The following is a 21444-nucleotide window of genomic DNA, read 5'->3' on the forward strand; positions in this document are numbered from 1 at the left end:
TGAAGAATTTTAACATTTTTTTTTTTTCCCCCGAGTACAGAGATTTCCAGCAGCTGCAGCAGCCAAGAAATCCGGAAGGAACCTTATTGACCCCACGAGAGTTGTCCACACTAGACATTTAAGATCACGTTCTAGAGAGAGAAAATATATGCGGGGGATACCTACACCACTGTAGAGATAGAAAGTCAAAGGGCCCAAAGAGGTAGCACGCAATGCAACACTGACGCTTCCCCAAATTGCCTCATGCATTAATTATCAAACCAAGTCGTCTTTGAGCTTTTCTTCTTCCATAAAACTTTGAAAAAGGTTCACAATTAATTATCTCTCTCAATTTCCGTGTTTTTGACTTTCTCATTTTCAACATCTCAGTACCATCTCGTTTTGTCTTCGTGTAAAATATTACCATCCTATAGACGTTCATCAATTCGATCTAAATTTCTAACATTTTCACTTCGTCTCATGATCAAAACAAAAGTTGTGTGTTAATGGACTATAATATTGATGTCCCTTCGTATTTTCTTTGTCCAATCTCCATGCAACTCATGGGAGATCCGGTCACGGTTTCAACTGGTATTACATATGACAGAGAGAGCATAGAGAGATGGTTGTATGCATTCAAGAACAACACTTGTCCAGTAACAAAACAACTAGTTTCCGACGCCGATCTAACTCCAAACCACACCCTTAGACGTTTGATTCAAGCGTGGTGCACCCTCAACGCTTCACATGGAATCGAGCGAATTCCGACTCCAAAGCCACCGGTGGACGAAGCCCAGATCGTAAAACTCCTCAACGACGCCAAGAAGTCCCCACACACGCAGCTCAAATGCCTCGGCAGGCTTAGATCTATTGCACTCGGTAGTGAGAGAAACAAGAAGTGTTTGGAGGCTGCCGGCGCAGTTGAATTCCTAGCTTCAATAGTAAAGAAGGACGGAGGAGTACTCGAGTCCAATAAGGCGGGAGAAGAAGCACTGAACATTCTCAACCATATCCAGACCTCGGAAACAGGTCTGAAAAAACTTTTATGCGATGAAGGTGAATTTGTTGAGGCTTTATTAATGCATGTCATGAATGGTGAGAGTTACCAATCTCGAACTCATGCTATAATGCTATTGAAAGCTATTCTCGAGGTGGCTGATCCGGTCCATTTGGTCACCATTAAGCCCCATTTCTTTGTCGGGGTACTCCATATTTTGCAGGATCAAAAGATGTTGAATCAAGCCTCCAAGGCTGCATTGAAGCTTCTGGTGGAGCTTTGTCCTTGGGGAAGAAACCGAATCAAAGCAGTCCAAGCCGGTGCAGTTTCGGTCCTAATAGAGCTTCTTCTTGACACATCAGAAATGAGAGCTTGTGAGCTTGTTCTGATTGTGTTAAACCAGCTATGCAGTTGCGCAGAAGGGCGAGCGGAGTTGTTGAAGCACGCAGCCGGATTGGCTGTTCTGTCCAAGAAAATACTTAGGGTTTCTCATGCAGGCACAGATAGGGCAGTGAGAATACTGTCCTCAATATCTAGGTTTTCAGCAACTGATAGGGTTCTTGAGGAAATGTTGCAAGTGGGTGTTGTTTCAAAGCTATGTTTGGTGCTTCAGGTGGACAGCAGTCTTAAGGCCAATGAGAGAGCCAAAGAGATCCTCAAATTGCACTCTAGGGTTTGGAAGAACTCTTCATGCATTCCTCCTCATTTGCTCTCTTCCTATCCAACTTGTTGAGAGATGCTATTTTTGTGTACATAATTGAATTGACAATAATGATTTGAAAGCAAAATCATTAGTGAAATTTGGAGATAGGTTTTATGTTGTTGTGCTTGCAAAAAGTCTTCACACTTCGTACTTGAAGTTGTATTTGTGTTGAAATTAATCTTGACGCACCACTATCTGAAACATTTTTAGGCACCGTATATTATTGTATTTCTCAGCATACAAATACAGATTGTTGGGTCAACGCAAACAAGTTAAATTTGATCACAAACTACCTCTCAGAATGGAAATTTCTTAGAGTTTAATTTGTTGACCCTAAAAATTTGTTTTCAAATCTGAGCTGCTAGATGTTCTTGTTTGCGAAAATATCGTTATTTCCAAATGAAACAGAAAACGAAGGCAACCATCAAAAAGTTCCAATTGGCCAAAAAAAAAAAAAAAATACACAACTTAGATCAGTCTATTGATCTAATTGAGAATATTTAATCATATATATATATTCATGAATGGATCGTGCATTTTAATAGTAATTGACAACAATAATTTACAGCATTCTATATAAAAGAGGCTTCTATAAAGAAATTCATGCCCATCTAAGTCATGATATATTTATTACTTCCAGAACGTCCAATATTAATGACTAGGTAAATGAACTGGACCATTCCAACTTCTATACAGTTTAAATTAAATTAAATTGACCACGCCTTCCAAGAAATGGGATAGGTACTTCTGTGACCACGTCGGGGAATTGGAGCCGACACCCCTCTAGTACGCCGTCTGTGTATGTGTATTCAAAAAAAAAAAAATGTAGAATGTAAACACCATGCAACAGTAATTACTTTAGGATACAATAAATAAAAATGTGTTGCATTTTCTACTGCCACGAGAATTTGATGAAAACAAGATGAAGTGTTGTTTGGTTGATTAGTCATTTTTAACCATATAGTATGCATAGTTGACTATGAATTTGGTTTAAAGACCTGAATAGAAGTAAGAGAGGGAAGTAGATGATGGCTCAAGCTAACATAAGCTGGAAGTGGATGAAAAACATGCGAGATAAAAAAATTGGAATTGAGAGATTTCAGTACCAAACGTGTCCAATCAAGTTATAATTTTTTTTAGGGTTAGTTTTAATGACACATCTGAGGTTTAGACAAATGTCACATAAATACACTTTTCGAAAATTACTATCACTTAAGTTTAAATTTACTTTTTTTTTATCAGTGACACCGTTAAAAATGTGCGAAAAGACAAATTTATTCCTAATTTTTTAATACCTTTTATTTCAAAATATAGGTATCTAAAATGACCATCTTACCCTCATTAATTGCTCCCACCAATTTCTCTCTCCTCTTCCTCTCTCTTCACCATTATGCTAAAGGACACTTCTCTCTCTCTCTCTCTCTCTCTCTAGACGTTTCCTTTTGCTAATCATCCGTGTTTCTCTCCTCTCCCCCAGTTAATTAATGGTCCACGTTCAAAGACTTTCACCCTATAATTCAAGTAAATATTCGTTGCACCAGGTGTATCGTGTACCGGGCTAATCTAAGTTGTATATACACCACACGTACCGGCACGTGCACATCACAAATAGCTCAGATTAGCCTGGTATACCATGTACCAAGAGCACTGAATATTTATTCCTATAATTCTTATGATAATCCAATCTTGTGTGATGAATTTCACAAAACAATGCGAGAAGTTGTGAAGGTCACATGGACTGTAATATTGTGGAGATGATGCAGAGATCAAGAGTAGAAAAGAAAATATCTGAAAAAAAACAACTAACAACCCTATCATTTGTTGACAATCTTTTTTTTTATGATAATATGTAACAACAATGAAAAATGCTCACCACCGGTTGTATGAGTTTCAGAGCAATTACATGGGAGTAAACACTGTGAGATATACATTTTGTAATTGACTAATTTTGATGTCAAAATAAGTCCGATCGAGTTATAATTTCAAGGTCAAAATTCAAGATCGAGATCGACTGCGGAATTGGAAGGTTGTTCAAGGTTGATATACTGAGATCTACAAAAAAAAAAAAGAACAACACATTAGGAAGACGAGTTTTGAGGTTAGGACATGCACTTCTCATACTTGGTATAGGTTTTCAAACTTACCAAAACAGGTGTCAGGCCTTCAAAAGTTCAAGACTTGCCATCTTAAACCGGTTCAAGCTTTTTGGAACCGGTTCAAGCATCCAACAATTGCTTCGAATTTCAACTGGCCATCTTAAACCGGTTCAGCCATTCTTCAATCGGTTCAAGGCTTTAGACAGATTTTGGTAACCTTTGTTTCCTGTTTTGATTATTCTTCCTAATTGGTTTAGAATACCACCAAAAGTCCTATGCACAAAAATTACCTTTTCTTATGCATGTCTAGGTCTTTGAAAATTCTATATAAACCTTGATATTCATCTAGGTTGATACGGCTTTTGTATTACAATTTCATATTTCTTAAAAAGTCTTAGAGATATATTTTTGCAGAAAATCAAAGTTGATTTTTCTGTCATTCTTTCTAGAACACACACATAAACACAAGAGTGAGTTTAGAGGGTTGTTCAAATCCTGATCGTGGTCAAAGTCTTGTAACGATCAGGAAAGCAGATCTACTACTTCTTTTACAAATTCAGATCTTGAAGAACAAAGGTGAAACGATCACACTTTGAAAGGGTTAAAACATTCGAAGAGTGTTATTTGATCTACCAGTAATCCTTCTACAAAGATCAAGAGTAAGTCCGAGGTTAAGTGCTGTTGGACGGGACGTCGCAAAGCCAGAGGATTGTCAGCAATTGGTGTTTGGTAGAACGATGGGCTGTGAGCTTGAGTTAAAGTCCATTGTACTTGTTTCAAATATAGTGGATCGATTTACTTTGGACTACACAATCCACGAGGTTTTTCCCACGCAAACAATTGGTCTATTTTACCAATTGAAGTTTCCTCGCTAAAAATCCTGGTGTCATCTCTAACTTTATTACTTTACTTTAGTTTATCTTGCATGAGATTAATTGATTAATTGCTAAAATAAGTAAAGTTAGAAAGACATAGATTTGTTTTTCAAATACAAAACTTTTTATGCAAGTAATCTTACATTGCACTATATTCTAGCCCAATAGTGCTTACTACTGCTAAAAACATTTTTTCTTTGTTTGTTTATTCACGAGTGTGTTGTGTGAGATCAATTTCTACTTGTGTGTATCCATAAGAGAGTGTGTGTGAGAGATATTAATTCTTATGTGAATTGAAGGCATCACACTTGATATATAATCTACACTATATATCTTGTGATTTTATTTTTTTACACCATTCATACATGTTATAAACTCTGTATTAGATATGGTGAATATGATGTATTCATTGTGTTGATATATATTGTTGCGGTATGAACTGGAAATTCATCATCGACATAAGGCCAAGAAATGCATTTATCATAGCCAAATCAAACCAAACTAAGTGGTGGACAAATTGGATGACGAAACGAGTCCGAGGTGAAGAAGTTGTGCATGATAAAATTGATGCGGATCAATGGGATCAAATGCACTATGAACGAGCATTGAAGGTTTGGTATCTTGTTGAGTCTGGAGGTTAGATGGTGTTCATAATGTTGAAATTTAAGCAGCTTTTTCAAATTTCAAACTAAAGGTTGCTGCTTAATGTGGGACCATATTTACTTTCATAGCATATGTACTGTATTTAATTACTTCCATGTTTACCTCATTAACTTTGTATATATAATAACTGCCTCGATTTGTGGGAACCGTCTTGAACCGACTACTGTATCAAATGAGAGGTTTTGAATCCTTTAAGTTGAGTTGGTGAATTGTGTTAGAGGACATCTTAAATGATTTGCGCATGCCATGTGAATTCGGGAGCGTAACAGGGTGACAATCTAGGTTTAATAACACTCACCACCTAAAATTTGTTGTTCGGTTATAATTTTTCTTAAAAATGTGTTTTTTTTGTTATACATAAAGATTTTTGGAATAATTTTGTTGTACTTTTTGATTACATTTACACCATAGGGGTGAAATTTTTTGTCAAGTAGGTTACTTAAATAGTTTTAACTAAAGCCCTCATGAAACTAAATCAACCTACACTGACTTTTAATTGGTTTGATTTATTTCAATTAATAATGATTTGGTTAGTCATTTAAACAAGAGCTTATTGAAAATTGATTTCTTCTGAACTTATAATGCCACACTAATCAAATTAAACTGAGCTATATATTTTTTTTAATATTTGACTCAAATTCTACAAAAACTAAAAATAAAAAATAAAAACAAAAATAAATAAAAATAAAAATTGAATCATTTTAAAATGAGTAAAGATACCGAGTCTGAGTCAAACACATCAGACTAAAATTATTTGAGTAAGAGACGACATCATGATGACCTCATTATATTTAATAACGTCATCATGATGGCATCCCCAACCCAACTCACATAAAACAGTCGTCCTTGTTTGGTTTGCAACTCCCAAAATAGAAAAATGCTTTGGGAGTGACAAAAAATAAAAAACTATCCATTACACCTGCTTGGAACTATTTTTCCAAAACAAATTTTAGAAAACTAAGTTAATTGAGTTCAAATTTTCAGAGAACCAATTTTAAGTGTTTTGGGAGTTTTCTGAAAACTCTTCTCATCTGGGTGAAAATACGGAGAATCGCGCATTTCTTACTTAAAAAGTGACGTTGGAGTCTATCTTGTTTATAACGCAGGGATTAAAATCCTCTCATGTGCTGCAGTGTATCTATCCCTGCCGATGAGGAGAATTAATGATACACGTTACGAAAATGTTGTAATGTTTAGCCTTGCATCCCAACATTTTTCCTAATGTGCATCACAACTTCTTACTGGCCGGGATAGGTACACTGTAGTGTAGGAAAGGATCAGCCCCGTACCCTCTCTCCTTCTCTGTCTCATCGTTCTCTCAACCGTACCCCTGTTAATCTCTCTCTCTCTGTTGTGTTTTGCAGATCTCCTCAAACCTTTCAAGATTGCAGATCATAGCTTAAGATCATATTTTTAGTTTCAATTCTTCTCTATCTAAGATTTTGGAGGTCAAGATTAAACTCTTTAATGGCTTAATTTTGTAAGTAGGTAGTGATTTTATGATTCCTTTTAGTAAGATCATTTCCATTTCTTGAATTCTTGGTTAGTTAACTACTAACACTATATTTGAAATGTTGGACTTGATGGGATTTGGATTTTGTAATAGGATTTGCGTTGTTTGGAACCACCGAATTATAAATGGGATTTGACAATTATGGGATATCAAAAACCTTTTTAATCGCGTTTCAAATCCTATATAAAAAGTTAGGATTTGATGAGATTTGAGACATAAATATTGATCCTTTAATCATATATTTCATTAATTAATCCACCAACGTCTTCCTCTTATCAAACCCTACCCTATGAAATATCTACTACCATATTTCAATCTCTAACGTTTTCCTTCCTCTTCTCTTATTTAACTAACTCCATGCTATTCTCTCGTCGTTCTCTATATAATAATACCATTGTTTTAATATATATATATATATATATATATATATATATATATATATATATATTTTGTCTGAATGTTGAGCATATCTAGGCTAGTAGTAAATTGCATATTCAAGTTTTTTGTGTATTTTCTTTTAATTTTTTTTATTTATATTTATTCGTCTTTTGCGTATTTTACTTTTTATATTAAAAATCGATTAATGTTAGCATATATGATATCCACGATTTATGGAATAACTTACCATAATAGTAGAGATTTAACTATGCATATGTTAGCATACATGATAGCCACGATTTATGGAATGATCGGCCTACCATATTAGCAGAGATTTTATTATACTATAAAATATGCCATAGAATATGCTTTAAAATATGTTGTGATTTGATTTAGTTTCCATTCTTGTAATATGAGCATGTGCTCTTTTTATCTATAAATACTAGAGCTGTAAATGAGTGATTCATCTCATATAAGCCTTTACATAATTCTCTCCTTCTTTTTATTTTTTTTTATTTTTTATATTTCTACTTGGTATCAGAGCCAACACATTTCCACATCTTTCAGCAACCTTGTTATTTGTGTGACAGTCACCTTAGGCTGTTTGTGACATCGTGTGATGTTGCCTACACATGTTTTTCAGTGTTGTTGTTTTATGATCGAAAACCAGTATTTTTAAGTTTTACAATTTTTTTTTCACTCTTCTAGGGTTGGGTAAATTGAGATAGTTGGTCTCCAATATCTAAAAGGACTTGGGTAAAAAAAAAAAAAAAAGGGTCTACAAAGAGGTTCCGGATATTAAGAAGGAGTTTGTCTAGCTATATGTAAGTGGGCAGCGCTCTTTAAAAAAAGTATGTATTTGGATTTTTCGGGAATGGTCTGAGGAGACATTGTTATTGTTTATAGTCTGAGGAGACCCTTTGATTTACTAACAGAATTTATGGTATTTTTGAAGTTTTCTATTGTCATGTGACAGATTATGACAGATTCAGGGTCCTTTTAATTCTCTTGGCTCAAGTTCTATGGGTCGTGGTGCCATTTTTCCCACCAACTCATCAGAAAATCCAGGACTTCAAATCACCATAGTGAAGTTAGTTGGTTCTAACTATTTGATTTGGGCACAGTCTGCTTAGATGTTCATTAGTGGCAAAGGCAAGATTGGCTATATTACTGGTTCTGAGAAAGAGCTAGTTGAGTCAGAGAACGCTATGGTTATGTCTTAGCTCGCCAATTCGATACAACTAAACATAGTTGTTGGCTATATGTTTATGAAAACTACTAAGTAGATTTGGGATTCAGTTCAACGCACTTATTCTCAGAGGTAGAATAATGCACAAATTTTCCAGCTGGGGCGAGATATCACTAGGATTTCTCAGGGTGACTTGATAGTTTGAGGTTACATTGCCAAGCTTCGTGCTGTTTGGGAGGAGATGTCAAATTATTATTCCTTCCACTCTTGGAAGGATTCAGATGATACAGTTTTATATGTAAGGATTGTGGAGAAAAATCGAGTGTTTCAGTTTTTTGCCGAATTGAACGACGAGTTTGAGTATGCTCGTGTTCATTTATTGGGCTTATTTTCATTCCCTACTCTTGAGGATGCATACTCACATGTGTTGTCAGATGAGAGCTATCGAACTCACTTATTAAGTGTTGTTTTTGTTGATCGTTCGGCTATGGCAGTTCAGGTTCCCAACCTTTTAGGATTGTACCATCCCAGTTAGTTCAGAGCTCTACCACCGGTCCTTCTCTGGGACAACAACGCGGACGGTGTGACCATTGCGAAAAATTGGTCACATTAAATCTCATTGTTATGCTCTACATGGTCGCCCACCGTTACTGAAACAATAGCCTCAATCCTCTGCACATTCTGTTACATAACCAGTATAGTTGTCAACTCCTGACAACTCTGCCTCTACATCTTCTGCCACAGTTACTTTAACTCAAGCTGATTTGGACAAGTTTAAGCAATTCTTCAACCAAATGGAGGCTTCATCTCAGCCAACCTCTATTTATGCCCACTCAGGTACTCTTGCGTCTGCGCATAGCGTATTCACATCTTCAACACCATGGATCATTGATTCTGGTGCTTCAGACAATATGACTAGTATGTACTGACTCTTCCAATCTTATAGTGTCTACTCTGGCCATCACAAGGTACGCCTTGCAGATGGTTCTCCATCTTTCATTGCTGGAAAGGGTCACATATCAGTTACTCCTTCATTAACTTTGTCAAATACACTTCATGTTCCACAGTTGACTACATATCTTATTTTTGTTAGTAGTGTTACCAAACAATTAAATTGTAGTGTAACGTTCTTTCCCGCTCATTATATTTTTCAGGATCTGGTGTTGAAAAGGATGATTGGCAGTGGGTGTGAAGTGGACGGTCTATACCTGTTGGATACTCCTTTGTCACCTCAAGCACATTCAGCTCCACTTTCTAATTTTGTTTCATCTAATAAAGCCCAGCTTATGCGTTGGCATATGTGTTTAGGATATATTTATGTCGGTTATTTAAAACATTTATTTCCTTCCTTATTTTGTAATGTGGTAGTTTCAGATATATCCTATGAGACATGTCATATGGCTAAACACGTTCGTTCCAATTATCCTGTTAGTAGTAACAAATCTGCTTTAACACCTTTTGATATTGTTCATTCAGATGTGTGGGGTCCTTGCCCAGTTACTTCTAGTCTTGAATTTTGATATTTTGTGTTGTTCATTGATAATCATAGTCATGTTACATGGGTTTATCTTATGAAAACCAAAAATGTAGTATACACTATGGCCCAAGAATTGACTCTAGAGGGGCGGTGAATAGAGTCAATGGCAAACAATGGATAATTTTTGCAATATAGAATAGCAATTTCAAGCAAAGTATTTAACACAATTGTTCAATTATAAAGCTATGAAATAAACAATTAAATAACACAATTATAAGAGAGATAAGGGAAGAGAAATTGTAAACATTGACTCGGCGATTTTAGCAAGGGTCGGAAACTCCAACTCCTCGGCTCAAGACTCCTCTTGAGACTTCCCAATCCACTATGACTTCTCCTTACGGGTGGAGAGCAAACCTTTACATGAAACAAGACTTTGCTTCTTTTCCTTGCTAAGAGAATAACCTTTTCTTAGTCTTTCTTTGGGTCACACCAACCCGATGGGTCAATCCAACCCTTACAATAGATAGTAACAAGAACAATGAAGTACAAGAAATATCAATGTCTCAAAGATTGATGTACAAACTTTAACTCTCAACTAGAGTATATATAAATATAAGTGAAGCTCAAACTCTATGAATGAAATGAGTGAGAGAAATGAAATATGTGAAGAATATAAGATCTTATGAATTCAATAGAATCTGTCGAGTGTATAATAGAGCAAAAACTCTATGAAGATTAAAACTAGAGCAAAAGCCCTTTTAATCTTTACTAGAATCTCTCAAGATAGAATAAGAGTGATGAAGAGAAGATTTGAGAACAAAAGCTCTCTTTAATGCAATAAGTCTTTCAAATTATGTCTCTTGATTATTCAGACATTCCCCACTCTATTTATAGAGTTTGCAAGCTCAATATAGCTGTTAGGAGCTAAATGCACAAGGGTCGAGGAGAAAAGAGCCGTTGCAGTTTGAAATCTGCAGAGTTACGACCAAACCGGTCGACATGTGGCATAAACCGATTGATGTATGCTACAAACTGGTTGATGTATGCTGCAAACCGATCGACTTTTTTTGCATGAACCAGTTGATGTATGCTTTGAATCAGTCGACGTAAATGAGCTTCATCTTGACATTTGCTACTGCCTAGATACCAGTCAACGTATATGATATGTTTCTGAAATTTTAGTACTGCCTAGATATCGGTCGACAGAAAACCTGGTGCATTGACAGTTTTGACAAATGACAGCTTATGCATTGGACTTTCAGTATAGGACATCTGCACATAGCTTATCTCCATTGAAAACATTTAAATAAATGTCTTTATAGTATTTATATGTCCATTTACTTTAAGTTTACAATGTAAATAAGAAAGTACCCCCCATTTGGATTCAATAAAAAATACTAGAAAATTGAAATTCAACTTAATCAAAATGTAGAAATTTAGTTTTAGTACAAATTTAGATTTCCGACAATTTTGGTAAAAATGAGTCCTTATGTAGATCAATGTAGACTTGGTCAAAAATTATGATAAAATCAGTTTAGGCTAGTTGAAATATAAAGAGTTATTACCGGAAAAAATTATTTTGAAATAATTATTATTTCAAAAATCCATTTTTCACACTTAACCAAAAACACAATTTTTCATGACGCGCATTCTGGAGTCCTCATGTCCGTTACCAACTCATGATAATGAAGGCTTCTAATGCCTTAATTGTTGACCAATATGAATTATATGATTGATGTGCATAGTTTTAGTATTTCTAGCATAAGTGATGAGTTCTTTTAAAGCTTAAGCAAGCTTGAACTAACTCATTACTTAGCGAAGACTCCATTTGTCAATTATATATGAATTAAGTGCATAGTCTATTGCTAATGTATATAGGAACATATGAATGATAATGATGATATGCATAATCCTATAGAGTTGAGTTTCAAATGAATTCATAAAATACTTTGACATTAAATCCTAAACACTCACCAATCTATCTATCCCTTTCTTCGTGCTTTATCCATGATTGTGTGCGCTAGGTAGACTTGTTTTCTTCCTTTCTTTGAGTTACTTTCTTGCTCGTTGTAGTCCAAGCTGTCTTTGGATGGACTTTGCATTTGGTTCCTTGCAACTTCAAGTTCTTTTAACTTCTTTAGTTTCCATAGATGTGATCTTGAGTAATGGAATATTTGGAATGATCTTTATAGCTTCATTGAGGTCATTATTTGAATGTGAATAATCTATATAACACTCAATGTAAACATTAGTCATTAAACACCATTAATGGTTTGTTATCATCAAAACATCTAAACTGTCCCTAGATGAAATCCTTATGGTCAACAATCTCCCCCTTTTTGATGATGACAAAATATTGATGTGTTCATAAATAAGTGGAGTGGCATTTGAAAATTGCTTCCCCTATCAAAGTGTATTCAATGAATATAATGTTATAAAATTGCATGCTTGATATATCATAAATCATTTTAGATATAAACATGTACTAAAGATCGTTTAACACATGACATATCTCTCCCCCTTTGGCATCTCAAAAAGATTGGAGGTCTAAATAACTTCATTAAGCATTTAGCACTTAGTATAGTGAAGTAATGAAAGGATAAGTTCAATACATCAGTTCATGGCATATATAAAAGTATATATAAAACATAAACCTAAGATGGAATATATACTCAATTAAGAAAAAGTATACAAAAGTATACATAATAGTTCGTAACAAAAATAAAAATGAAGCAAGGATTAGAGTAAGCCAAAAGGCAAAAACCTTTGTAAAGGCAAAGCTAAAAAGTTAAGTGTGCTTCAATCCTAATATATTTTCCCCATTTGGTATATTCAATAAAGAGGGAAAAAATTTCAAAGTTATGAAAGCTCATAAGACTGGAATATAATGACCAAAAAGTCATTTTAAGACATGTTTTGACAATATACAAGATAAGTCAATTAAGCTAAGCAAATCATGCAATATTTCTTCACAAGAGATTACTAATAATCTCCCCCTATCAACATGCTTCCATTTACATCATATATTATTCAATGATTATGCAACTAATGGAACAATAAAACAATGATATGTAAAGTATGCTTAAGATATATCATAAAGCAAGTCATACTTAAAAACATTTAATTCATTAATGGAAATGATAAGATGGATCATTTGAAATTCATGGGTTTTCCAAAGCTTGCAAATCATGAAAACAAGTGTGAGATGTTACAACCAAGATTTACAAATGCCAGTATGTGCATAATATATTTCATGATACTAACACATCTCATTTTTCTCATAAAAAATTTAATACGCTCAACGAGTAATCATCTTAAATTACATGTTATTTAAGTTTAGAGATGATTAAATAGGGATTGGAGTATGGGAAGTTAGAGAGAGTGAGATGACATTATCACACATAAGAGCAAATATGACCAAAATAATTAAAAATAAGGCTTTCATACCAAAAGATCTTTCTTTTATAAAAATATGTATATTTGTATATGATTGAGTGCTTAAAATGCTTTGAAGAGCATATATGATATGAAAATCATATTTTATATATAAGTAGTGACACTACACTTAGTTATATGTGATGAACTCCTAATTAGCAAAAGCATAATTTCTTGGATATATATGATTAGATATATTTGGCTATATGATTTTTCATGTAGATGAGCTCAATATTTCTTTTATACATTTATCTCAAGAGGTGATGTCAACGCATCTCATGAAGTTCTAAAGTGCTATAAATAGATACATAAAATAAAATAGCACTTGCAATATCACATTAGTCATCTAAGCTAGAACATAGTATCCTTTGAATGTCATATTCCCAAGACTAAAGAGTCAAATAGATATATGAAATTTAAGTTTCATGACAATTGAGGAGTTTAAACTCTAGAAGAAATCATGTTTACTCATCATGCTAATTTCAATTTATTTTGCATGCTAGAGGTAAACTTCTTTGCACAAATTATAAATGTTAATCCAATGATAGTATATATGATCAATCAACATATTTTCATGAATGGTTTTGAAAACAAATATATATCAATTTAGTCAAAAACCATCAATCTTGAGAAAATCATTAAGCCTTTCAAAGAGAGCTCTAGGAGCTTATTTTAATTATATAAGGCGAAGGATCATTTTAAACGTGTAGTTCAAAATATATGCAATTTAAATCCGGGTGATTTATTTTTGGAGACCTTTGAATTTAAAGTCACTTAAAAATGTATGTGATAAAAATCATTTCATGCAAAAACATGTAACATTTTTGTTCCTTTAATCAAAATCACATGTGCACAAAGTCATTCATTTAATTTCTTCTTCAAGGTTGAAGACTTGGATAGATATTCTAGCCTAGTTGTCAATGATGACACATGTTAACTATCATGATGTGAATGAAAAGAAACATAGATAAAAGTTTATAACTATAAGAGAGAATTAGTTCTTTTATCTAGCACATATAGAATGTTCTCCAATGAATGATCACTTGGATAGTGGTAAACACCTCAACTCTTAGGAAGGAAAAATAAATTCTCATTCTTCATTTGAATGAGATGGCTCCCCCAATGAGATTTGTTCCTTTAGGTATTCAAGATAGGACCTTGATTTATCATTTCTCAAGTCCATCTAAACCTTTTCAAGTTGAATAACCTCATTTTCTATATGCATGGAAGTGACAATTAAGTATGAATAAAACATTTAAGATCACAAAAGCATATATATGACTTTTTATACATTGTTACTTTAATACATTTGATAAGGTTCACATGAAATAGCATTGATAGTCTACACTTAGATAATGTATGCTTTCATTTGGTGGCATATCGTCCAATAAATCTTTCACAAAGATTAGGCATAGTTAATCTAAAGATCATTTGAAAGATAGAGAATCATTTCATATTAGCATGTTCATAACTCATATGCCAAAACAAACTACTTTAATGCAAAATATTAAAACATAGACATTTTTACATGTAATGACCCGGATTTTTCGGATAAATTTTTTCCATTGTCTTTTCCCTTCTGAGTTTGGTTTCTTGTCGATTAGTGTCGTCTCGAGTGCTCTGGAGTGATTTCTGAGACTCTTTTCTTTGGATTGACAACTTTCTTTGAGGACCAAATCATTTCCTCATTTTTTCGTTTTACGACACTATTCACCTTTTGTCTTTTCCCTATTTTGTCTTTTTTTTTTATTTCATCTTTTCCTTGTTTGTCACTCTGTTTGCGTAACCACACTTCTTGTGTTCAGAGTTGGTCCCAATGATTTCTATGAGATGCGTATCTTTACTTTCGTGAGAAAGTACTCTAGTCGCTCCCGGTGTCCATAGGGGCATAAATGTAGAGTTCTTTGAAATTTTTTTCTTTTCTTGGGGTGTTTTTCATAAATATCTTTTGAACATATTTTATTTCAGGGGTATCTAAGAAAATATCTTTTTCATTTTAGGGCAGTTTCGCAGTTTTCACTTTTTGGAGGATCATTGTGCAATTAATGAAAGTTGTTGCCCAATGCCTTGTTTTGAGCCTGGATCCTCGTATGGGATTCATTTTCACATTTTATCAAGTCGTGGACTCTTAGAATTTCCTCCTGGACGATATTTTCCAGTTTCAGAGTTTCTGGCCCCGGTTTGCGCCAAACTTGTTTTGGGCATAACTCTCTGCTCGGGACTCAATTTTCGACGCTGTTTCTTCCTTTGTTCATATTTTCTCATTTGGAATCTTTTTTATTCACAGAGTTTTTCTATTTGAGCGCGTCTGCTGAGATTTCACTTTTCTGAACCCGGCGGGGCCCGTTCGGGACACTTTTTGAGTTTTTCTATAAATAGGGGGCCTTTAAGTGAAAAATCATATTTTTGCTCTCTCTCTCTCCTCTCTCTTGGCCGGATCTAGAGGCAGCCATGGATGCCATCTTCTCTCTCTTCTTTTGAGCTTCTTCCCTTCAATGAAATACTTTAATGCCTTAGTGTTTATTGTTCCCCTCGACGAGGCCTTCGATTCCAACCAATTGGAATCTCGTTTTGGCCATTTCTTGAGTTTAGTTTGAAGTCAAGTTGTGCTTTTGATGGGGCTTCCTTGGGATTCATGTTGGTGGTGTTGTCCCCAACAAAACCTAGGAGTTTCATCGGATTCGGAACCGATTTATTTTGGTGGGGATTTGAGATTTCATCTCAAATGGAGGTAGGGAATGTTTTAGGCTTTTGTGTGTATTGTATTGAGTGTTTAACATGATTATACAACTTATATATGTGGCTTGTATGAAATATAGAAAGTTAGTAATTTTTAATTCTTTGTATAAGATTTAAAATTCATGATGATATATAACTTTGATTTGAATTGTGGTATGGTAGAAAATCTTGTTTTAATATATTGGTTAACAAATATTAAATTTGGATTAATTAAATAAGAATTGCTCTTTTCAATTAATATTTATCTTTTGTAAAAGATTAAAGTTCATGGCCATACCTTGCATGAAATTGAGTTGTATTATGCTTCTAAATTAAGTTTTGGCATGTTTGTTAACATACTTTAATTTGAGAGTATTTGGTTGAGTTTGAAAATTTAGAGACTTTAATTAAGAGAATTAATTGAAATCTAATTTTGTGGTTTCATGGGCCTAATTAAGTTTTTGTGTGAATATATGTAATGACCATGATATGTCTATTAGCATATAATATATTGGGGCCAATTAGAAATGATTTGAAATATAGAGAGTTTAATTATTTTGATGTAATTAGATTCTATCTTGTTTATCCATGGATTTAATCATGTTTTAGAAGGTGCTTTTATTTTAAGATCATGGATTTAGACTTGTGAAGTATTCACTTGATTGTGTTATATGCATTGAAGGGCATTATTGTTAAATTTATATTCATGAGAGTATGTTTCTAATATGAATATATTGTTGGCTTGTGATTTCGTAGCATTATGGATATGAAATGCTTATTATGCACAATTAAGAGTTATATTGCTAACTTGTTACTATGTAGTAGTAATATGTATAAGTTATGAACTTATTTGGCTTATTTTGGAATCTTGGAATATTGTTGAGTTGAGATGGCTAGGGTTTGACTCTAGTACAGAGACGTGAGTCCTCTAAGTCATTGAGATAGTGCGCATTTAGGGTGATCTTCCCTACGGGTTAGTGCCCGGAATAACCATTGAGGTCTCGGTAGAATTCCGAGCGTGATGTCCAAGTCTTCCACTATTTGCTTTCGCATTCAATTCCAAGTTAACAATCATGTTTACCTTGCTGACTTGTGGTTTTGGCTATTGGCGATTTTGATGTTGTTAAGTACATCCATACTAAATTGATATATTTAGTTGATTTCACACTTTTAGATTTCTAGTTGATAACCTAGAGAATCTATGTCTTGATGTGTGGTATTAGATATTCTAATTATACTAAATTGTTATATTTAGTTGATGTTGCATTTTAGACTTCAAGTAGATAACCTTGAGAATCTATATGTTGTTGCTTTGTGTAAGTATGCTCATATGTTGTTACTTTGTGTAAGCATGCTCCTATGTTGTTACTTTGTGTAAGCATGACCCTGTGTTGCTAAAATTGCATAAATGAGGTGATTGATGCTAGAAATGATCTTAGGTAACTAGGATGCTCCTTGAGTCTCACCTTTGACATAGACGTTAGGTGGAATGAACCACAATAATTAAATCATGCAAACTTGTAAAACGTAGGTTGATGTATGCTCATTTCCTATGAGTAGCTTTATGCTACTCATCCCTACGATACTGGGGCATATTTCAGGTACAAGAATTAAAGTTGAGACTTCCATTATACTTGGATGACTTGTGAACTTGAAGACTTCTATTTTTGTGAAGGTTGGCTCGGAATGCCAATTGTAGTCTTAATTGTCAAATGTGTATATTTGATTTGAAACTTGTAATGTGTGCCTAAGCACACATTTGATTCTCATTTTATGTATATGACATGAGGCCAAGGGCCAAACTTCATTTAGAATCACATTTATATCATGGATGTTGATTTTTGCCCTTAACAAGATTATATGAAATTCATGCGTTTTAGTATGCTATTTTGCACCAAAGCGTGCATTGCGTATGAAATTCGTTATCTAGAATTCATTTAACATGTATGAGGTGTGGCCAAAGGCCAAATGGCATTTTGAAGTCATTTCATAGTTTTGAATTCCAAGTTTTCATTCCAAATTACATTTTTGGCATTTTAGCCGTTGGGGGGTCATATTTTGCATCGGCCATATTTTGGGGCCATGGACTATTGTAGCACATCTTACTAGGTAAGTTATGTTTGCGTGCATGGTCGCTTCCGGGCAAAGCTTCTTCTTTAGTGAAATGAGCCTCCTACGGACTCATTTTTCACTTTTATCGCATATTCTGACCTAAGGGTATTTTGAGAAATAAATTCCGTTCTTCATATGGTTGAATAGAAAACATGATTTTAGGGGGGGTTTCTGTTTTGTGTTTTTCCAGAAAATGTCGTCTTGACATCAGAAATTGCTTACGAAGTTTAGCTTTCAGTTTTCTATATAGCAGCTTTTTGGACCATCTGGACCAGTTTTCTTGGGAGGGAATTTTGGGCATTTCAAAATGCGTATTTTTCAATTTTTATCGCATGTCACGAAGAAAACTCAATTTTGAGGGGGGTTTATTTTTTGTGTTTTTCTATAAAATGTCATCTAGGGCCTCAAAATCCCATTTTTTTCCGGAAAAACCCCAGCTGCCAGGTTTTCCTTGCTGAGTATTCTGCCCCCTTTACATCTAAACGGTTACGAGAAGTTTGGTAACCGGTTACATGCTCTTAGGCAGTGTTTTGGTAGAGTTTTTTGGTCTCCTAACCTGTTAGGAAGGCTTGGTCACCTGTTAGATGATCTAGGGTTTGCACTTTTTGACCGTTTTGCCCATTCTTCTTCCGCTAACCATATCTTCTTCATCCGGACTCCGAATCAAGTGATTCTTGAGTCTAAATTCATTAATTTTTCATTGTCTTTCCAATGATGTGCTCAGTGGCACCCACTTTTAAGCTAGAAATGACGATTTTTCCCCTAGGTTCATTCTTGTTCATTTTTGAAATGTTGCTTCCGCATTTGATTCCTTTGGGTTCCGTGACCTCGTTGAGGGTCATAATGGTGTCTTAGAGCCATGTTGTATCTCTAGAGACCGTTGTTTTATCTTTTGCTTCCGCATTTCGGATCCGTTATCGGGTCATCTTTCGGTTCATCACTGACGCACCAGGTTGAAAAACTTGGGTTGTTACATTACATCTATTAGGAACAAGTATCATATCAAGAGCGTCATTCTTAGAATTTCATAATTGAATTCTTCATGTAAAAGCATATTAATGAGAAAGGAATTATTTACCCATGGTACTAACTTCATTAGTTTGGAAGTTGTTTCTTAATGTGATGCATCATTTCCATTTTGTGTATGAGAGGAAATCTTGGTATAATATTTCTTTTGTACTCTAGACACCAACTTGAGAATCCACTTATCCTTGAGTGAGAAGGATTTTAAACCTATAAAACATACTCAAGTGGCATTCTTGGTACCCAATTCTTTTAGGTTCCTCATGAGTTAGAACACATTATCAATGTTTCTTTTGGAACACAATTCAATATTAAGCACAAATGTGACACTACCTTTAATCAACATGCTTTAAACTAAATTGTCAATTTAAATGTCTTTAGCATGCTAGTGCAAATGTCAATTTAATAAATAGACATGCTTATAATTACATTCAATTCAATGAATCCATATGAGATAAAAAAATGAGTGAAGTAACAACCTTTCATATATGGATCATAATGTAATTCCATGAGCATTGTCCGTAATGAAGTTTAAAAATTGACAAAGAGGGACATAATTCTTCCTAAGTAGGCAACATTAAACAAAGTGTCCCCTTTTCGAAATCTGCTGGGTCGTGTTGTCGTCGCATTACACCATAAGCTTAAGAGTGTGCATTAAGGCGAGGGCCAAGTTTTACATTTATAAAAGCCACTACTACCTTCACTAAAAATATAGTTAGGGCAAGTAGGGATCGTCCCAAGGAATTGGAGTCGAATTTAGTTGTGGAATCACAATTAGGGTTAGTAGGTCGAGTGATTAAACAAATAGTTGGTTGGTTGATTAAACTAGAGAATAAATTAAACTAAATAATTGAATGCAATAAAGAGTAAGTAAGAGAGAGAGATCTTGGGGTTTAGAGGTCACCACCAAACAATACTTTTCTACACCCTTAACAAGTGACTAATGAGGGAAATGTGTGTTATAATATTGATGTGTGTGTATGTGTTTGGTTGATTTAATTAGCAAGGATGACCAATTAAGTATATATTGTCTAAGTAGCATGTGAAAAACACAATATATCTAGCAAGTCATTAATCCTTTCATTAAGCTCACAAGCCAAATACACCACAAGGTTAGAGACATATGCTACTTGCATTCAAAAGTATGGAACATCAAACAACAAGCATGGATTGTTCTCCCATCTAACAACTATACTACCACTACACTATAATTAAGTTAGTGACATGAAATTAAACTAATTAAGCTAAGGGAGAGGCACAATCCATCAAGCAATGAGCATGAACCATTAAGAAAATTACAAGAGCATTCCATTAAGTACTATGTTTTGACAATCTCTAGATCTATGACATTAATACACATAGACATGCATCAATAACACAAGAAATGGAAACAAACATATGAACATCTATTCTAGCATACATAGACATATGGATAGAATAAAATGATCAATTGGAAGCATTAAACCACATAAATCATTGAATAAACAAGATCTATATATATAAAAGTGCCAAAACATGTATTACAACACTAATCTCTTAATAATACACAAAATCAAGATGTATAAAGCATGCTTGGGGCCAACTCTAGCCCCAAGAGGATGTCTAGCCACTCATGGTAATGTTTCTCCAACCCTCAAGGGCAAACTCCATGGAAGAAATCTACTCCTTGGTTGATGAAGAGCTCCCAAGCTTGTGTCTCTAGCCTTCTCCTCCTTTCTTCCTCCCTAAGAATAGCCTCTATTGTGATAGATCAATCCTTTTTCAAAAAGTGTATCATATTCTATATATAGGTAGGTCAAGTGACACACAAAATGAGCTGGGGTCGTGCACAAAATATTCCCCAATGATTGGATAAGGACAGCTTTCAATGAGCTGAAAATTTAACTTTTTCGCACTGGAGGAAGTTCGATCGATCGAACCTTGGACTTGGATCGATCGAACATGGCTGAGATCTATCAAACTGAAATTGGATCGATCCTCAATGGCGGCGCCTCTTTGGATAAAAACAAATCTGAGATATTTCGAAGATATTTTTAGGAAAATGTGACGACCCTGGTTTTTAGGCCAGCGTGTTCTGTGATGAACCGAAGATTGACCCGATAACGGATCCGATATGCGGAAGTGAAAACAGAAAACAAGACTCTAAGAAGTCAAAGTGACATTCCATGAGGTCATGGAACTCAATAAGAACTGATGTAGAAGTAAAAGATAAAAAATATGACAAATAAGCCCATAGGGGCAAAATAGTCATTTTAAAAAATGTGGATTTGGGTACCACCGAGCACA

General features: G+C 34.5%; 1 protein-coding gene across 1 annotated transcript; it reads left to right on the plus strand.

Annotated features, from left to right (window-relative positions):
• The first annotated feature begins 485 nt into the window (after positions 1-485).
• On the plus strand, positions 486-1709 carry LOC132277451 (E3 ubiquitin-protein ligase PUB23-like). Its single transcript, XM_059779307.1, has one exon. It carries the CDS (start codon positions 486-488, stop codon positions 1707-1709), a length of 1224 nt encoding a protein of 407 aa, XP_059635290.1.
• The last annotated feature ends 19735 nt before the right edge of the window (positions 1710-21444 follow it).

Source organism: Cornus florida, unplaced genomic scaffold (assembly GCF_030987335.1).
Source record: "Cornus florida cultivar Cherokee Brave unplaced genomic scaffold, ASM3098733v1 CherokeeBrave_3.0.0_Hap2_Chr10, whole genome shotgun sequence".
Taxonomy (NCBI): domain Eukaryota; kingdom Viridiplantae; phylum Streptophyta; class Magnoliopsida; order Cornales; family Cornaceae; genus Cornus; species Cornus florida.

Excerpts from the sequence above, each read along its gene's own strand:
- LOC132277451 (XM_059779307.1), top strand. The coding sequence starts at position 486 with ATGGACTATAATATTGATGTCCCTTCGTATTTTCTTTGTCCAATCTCC.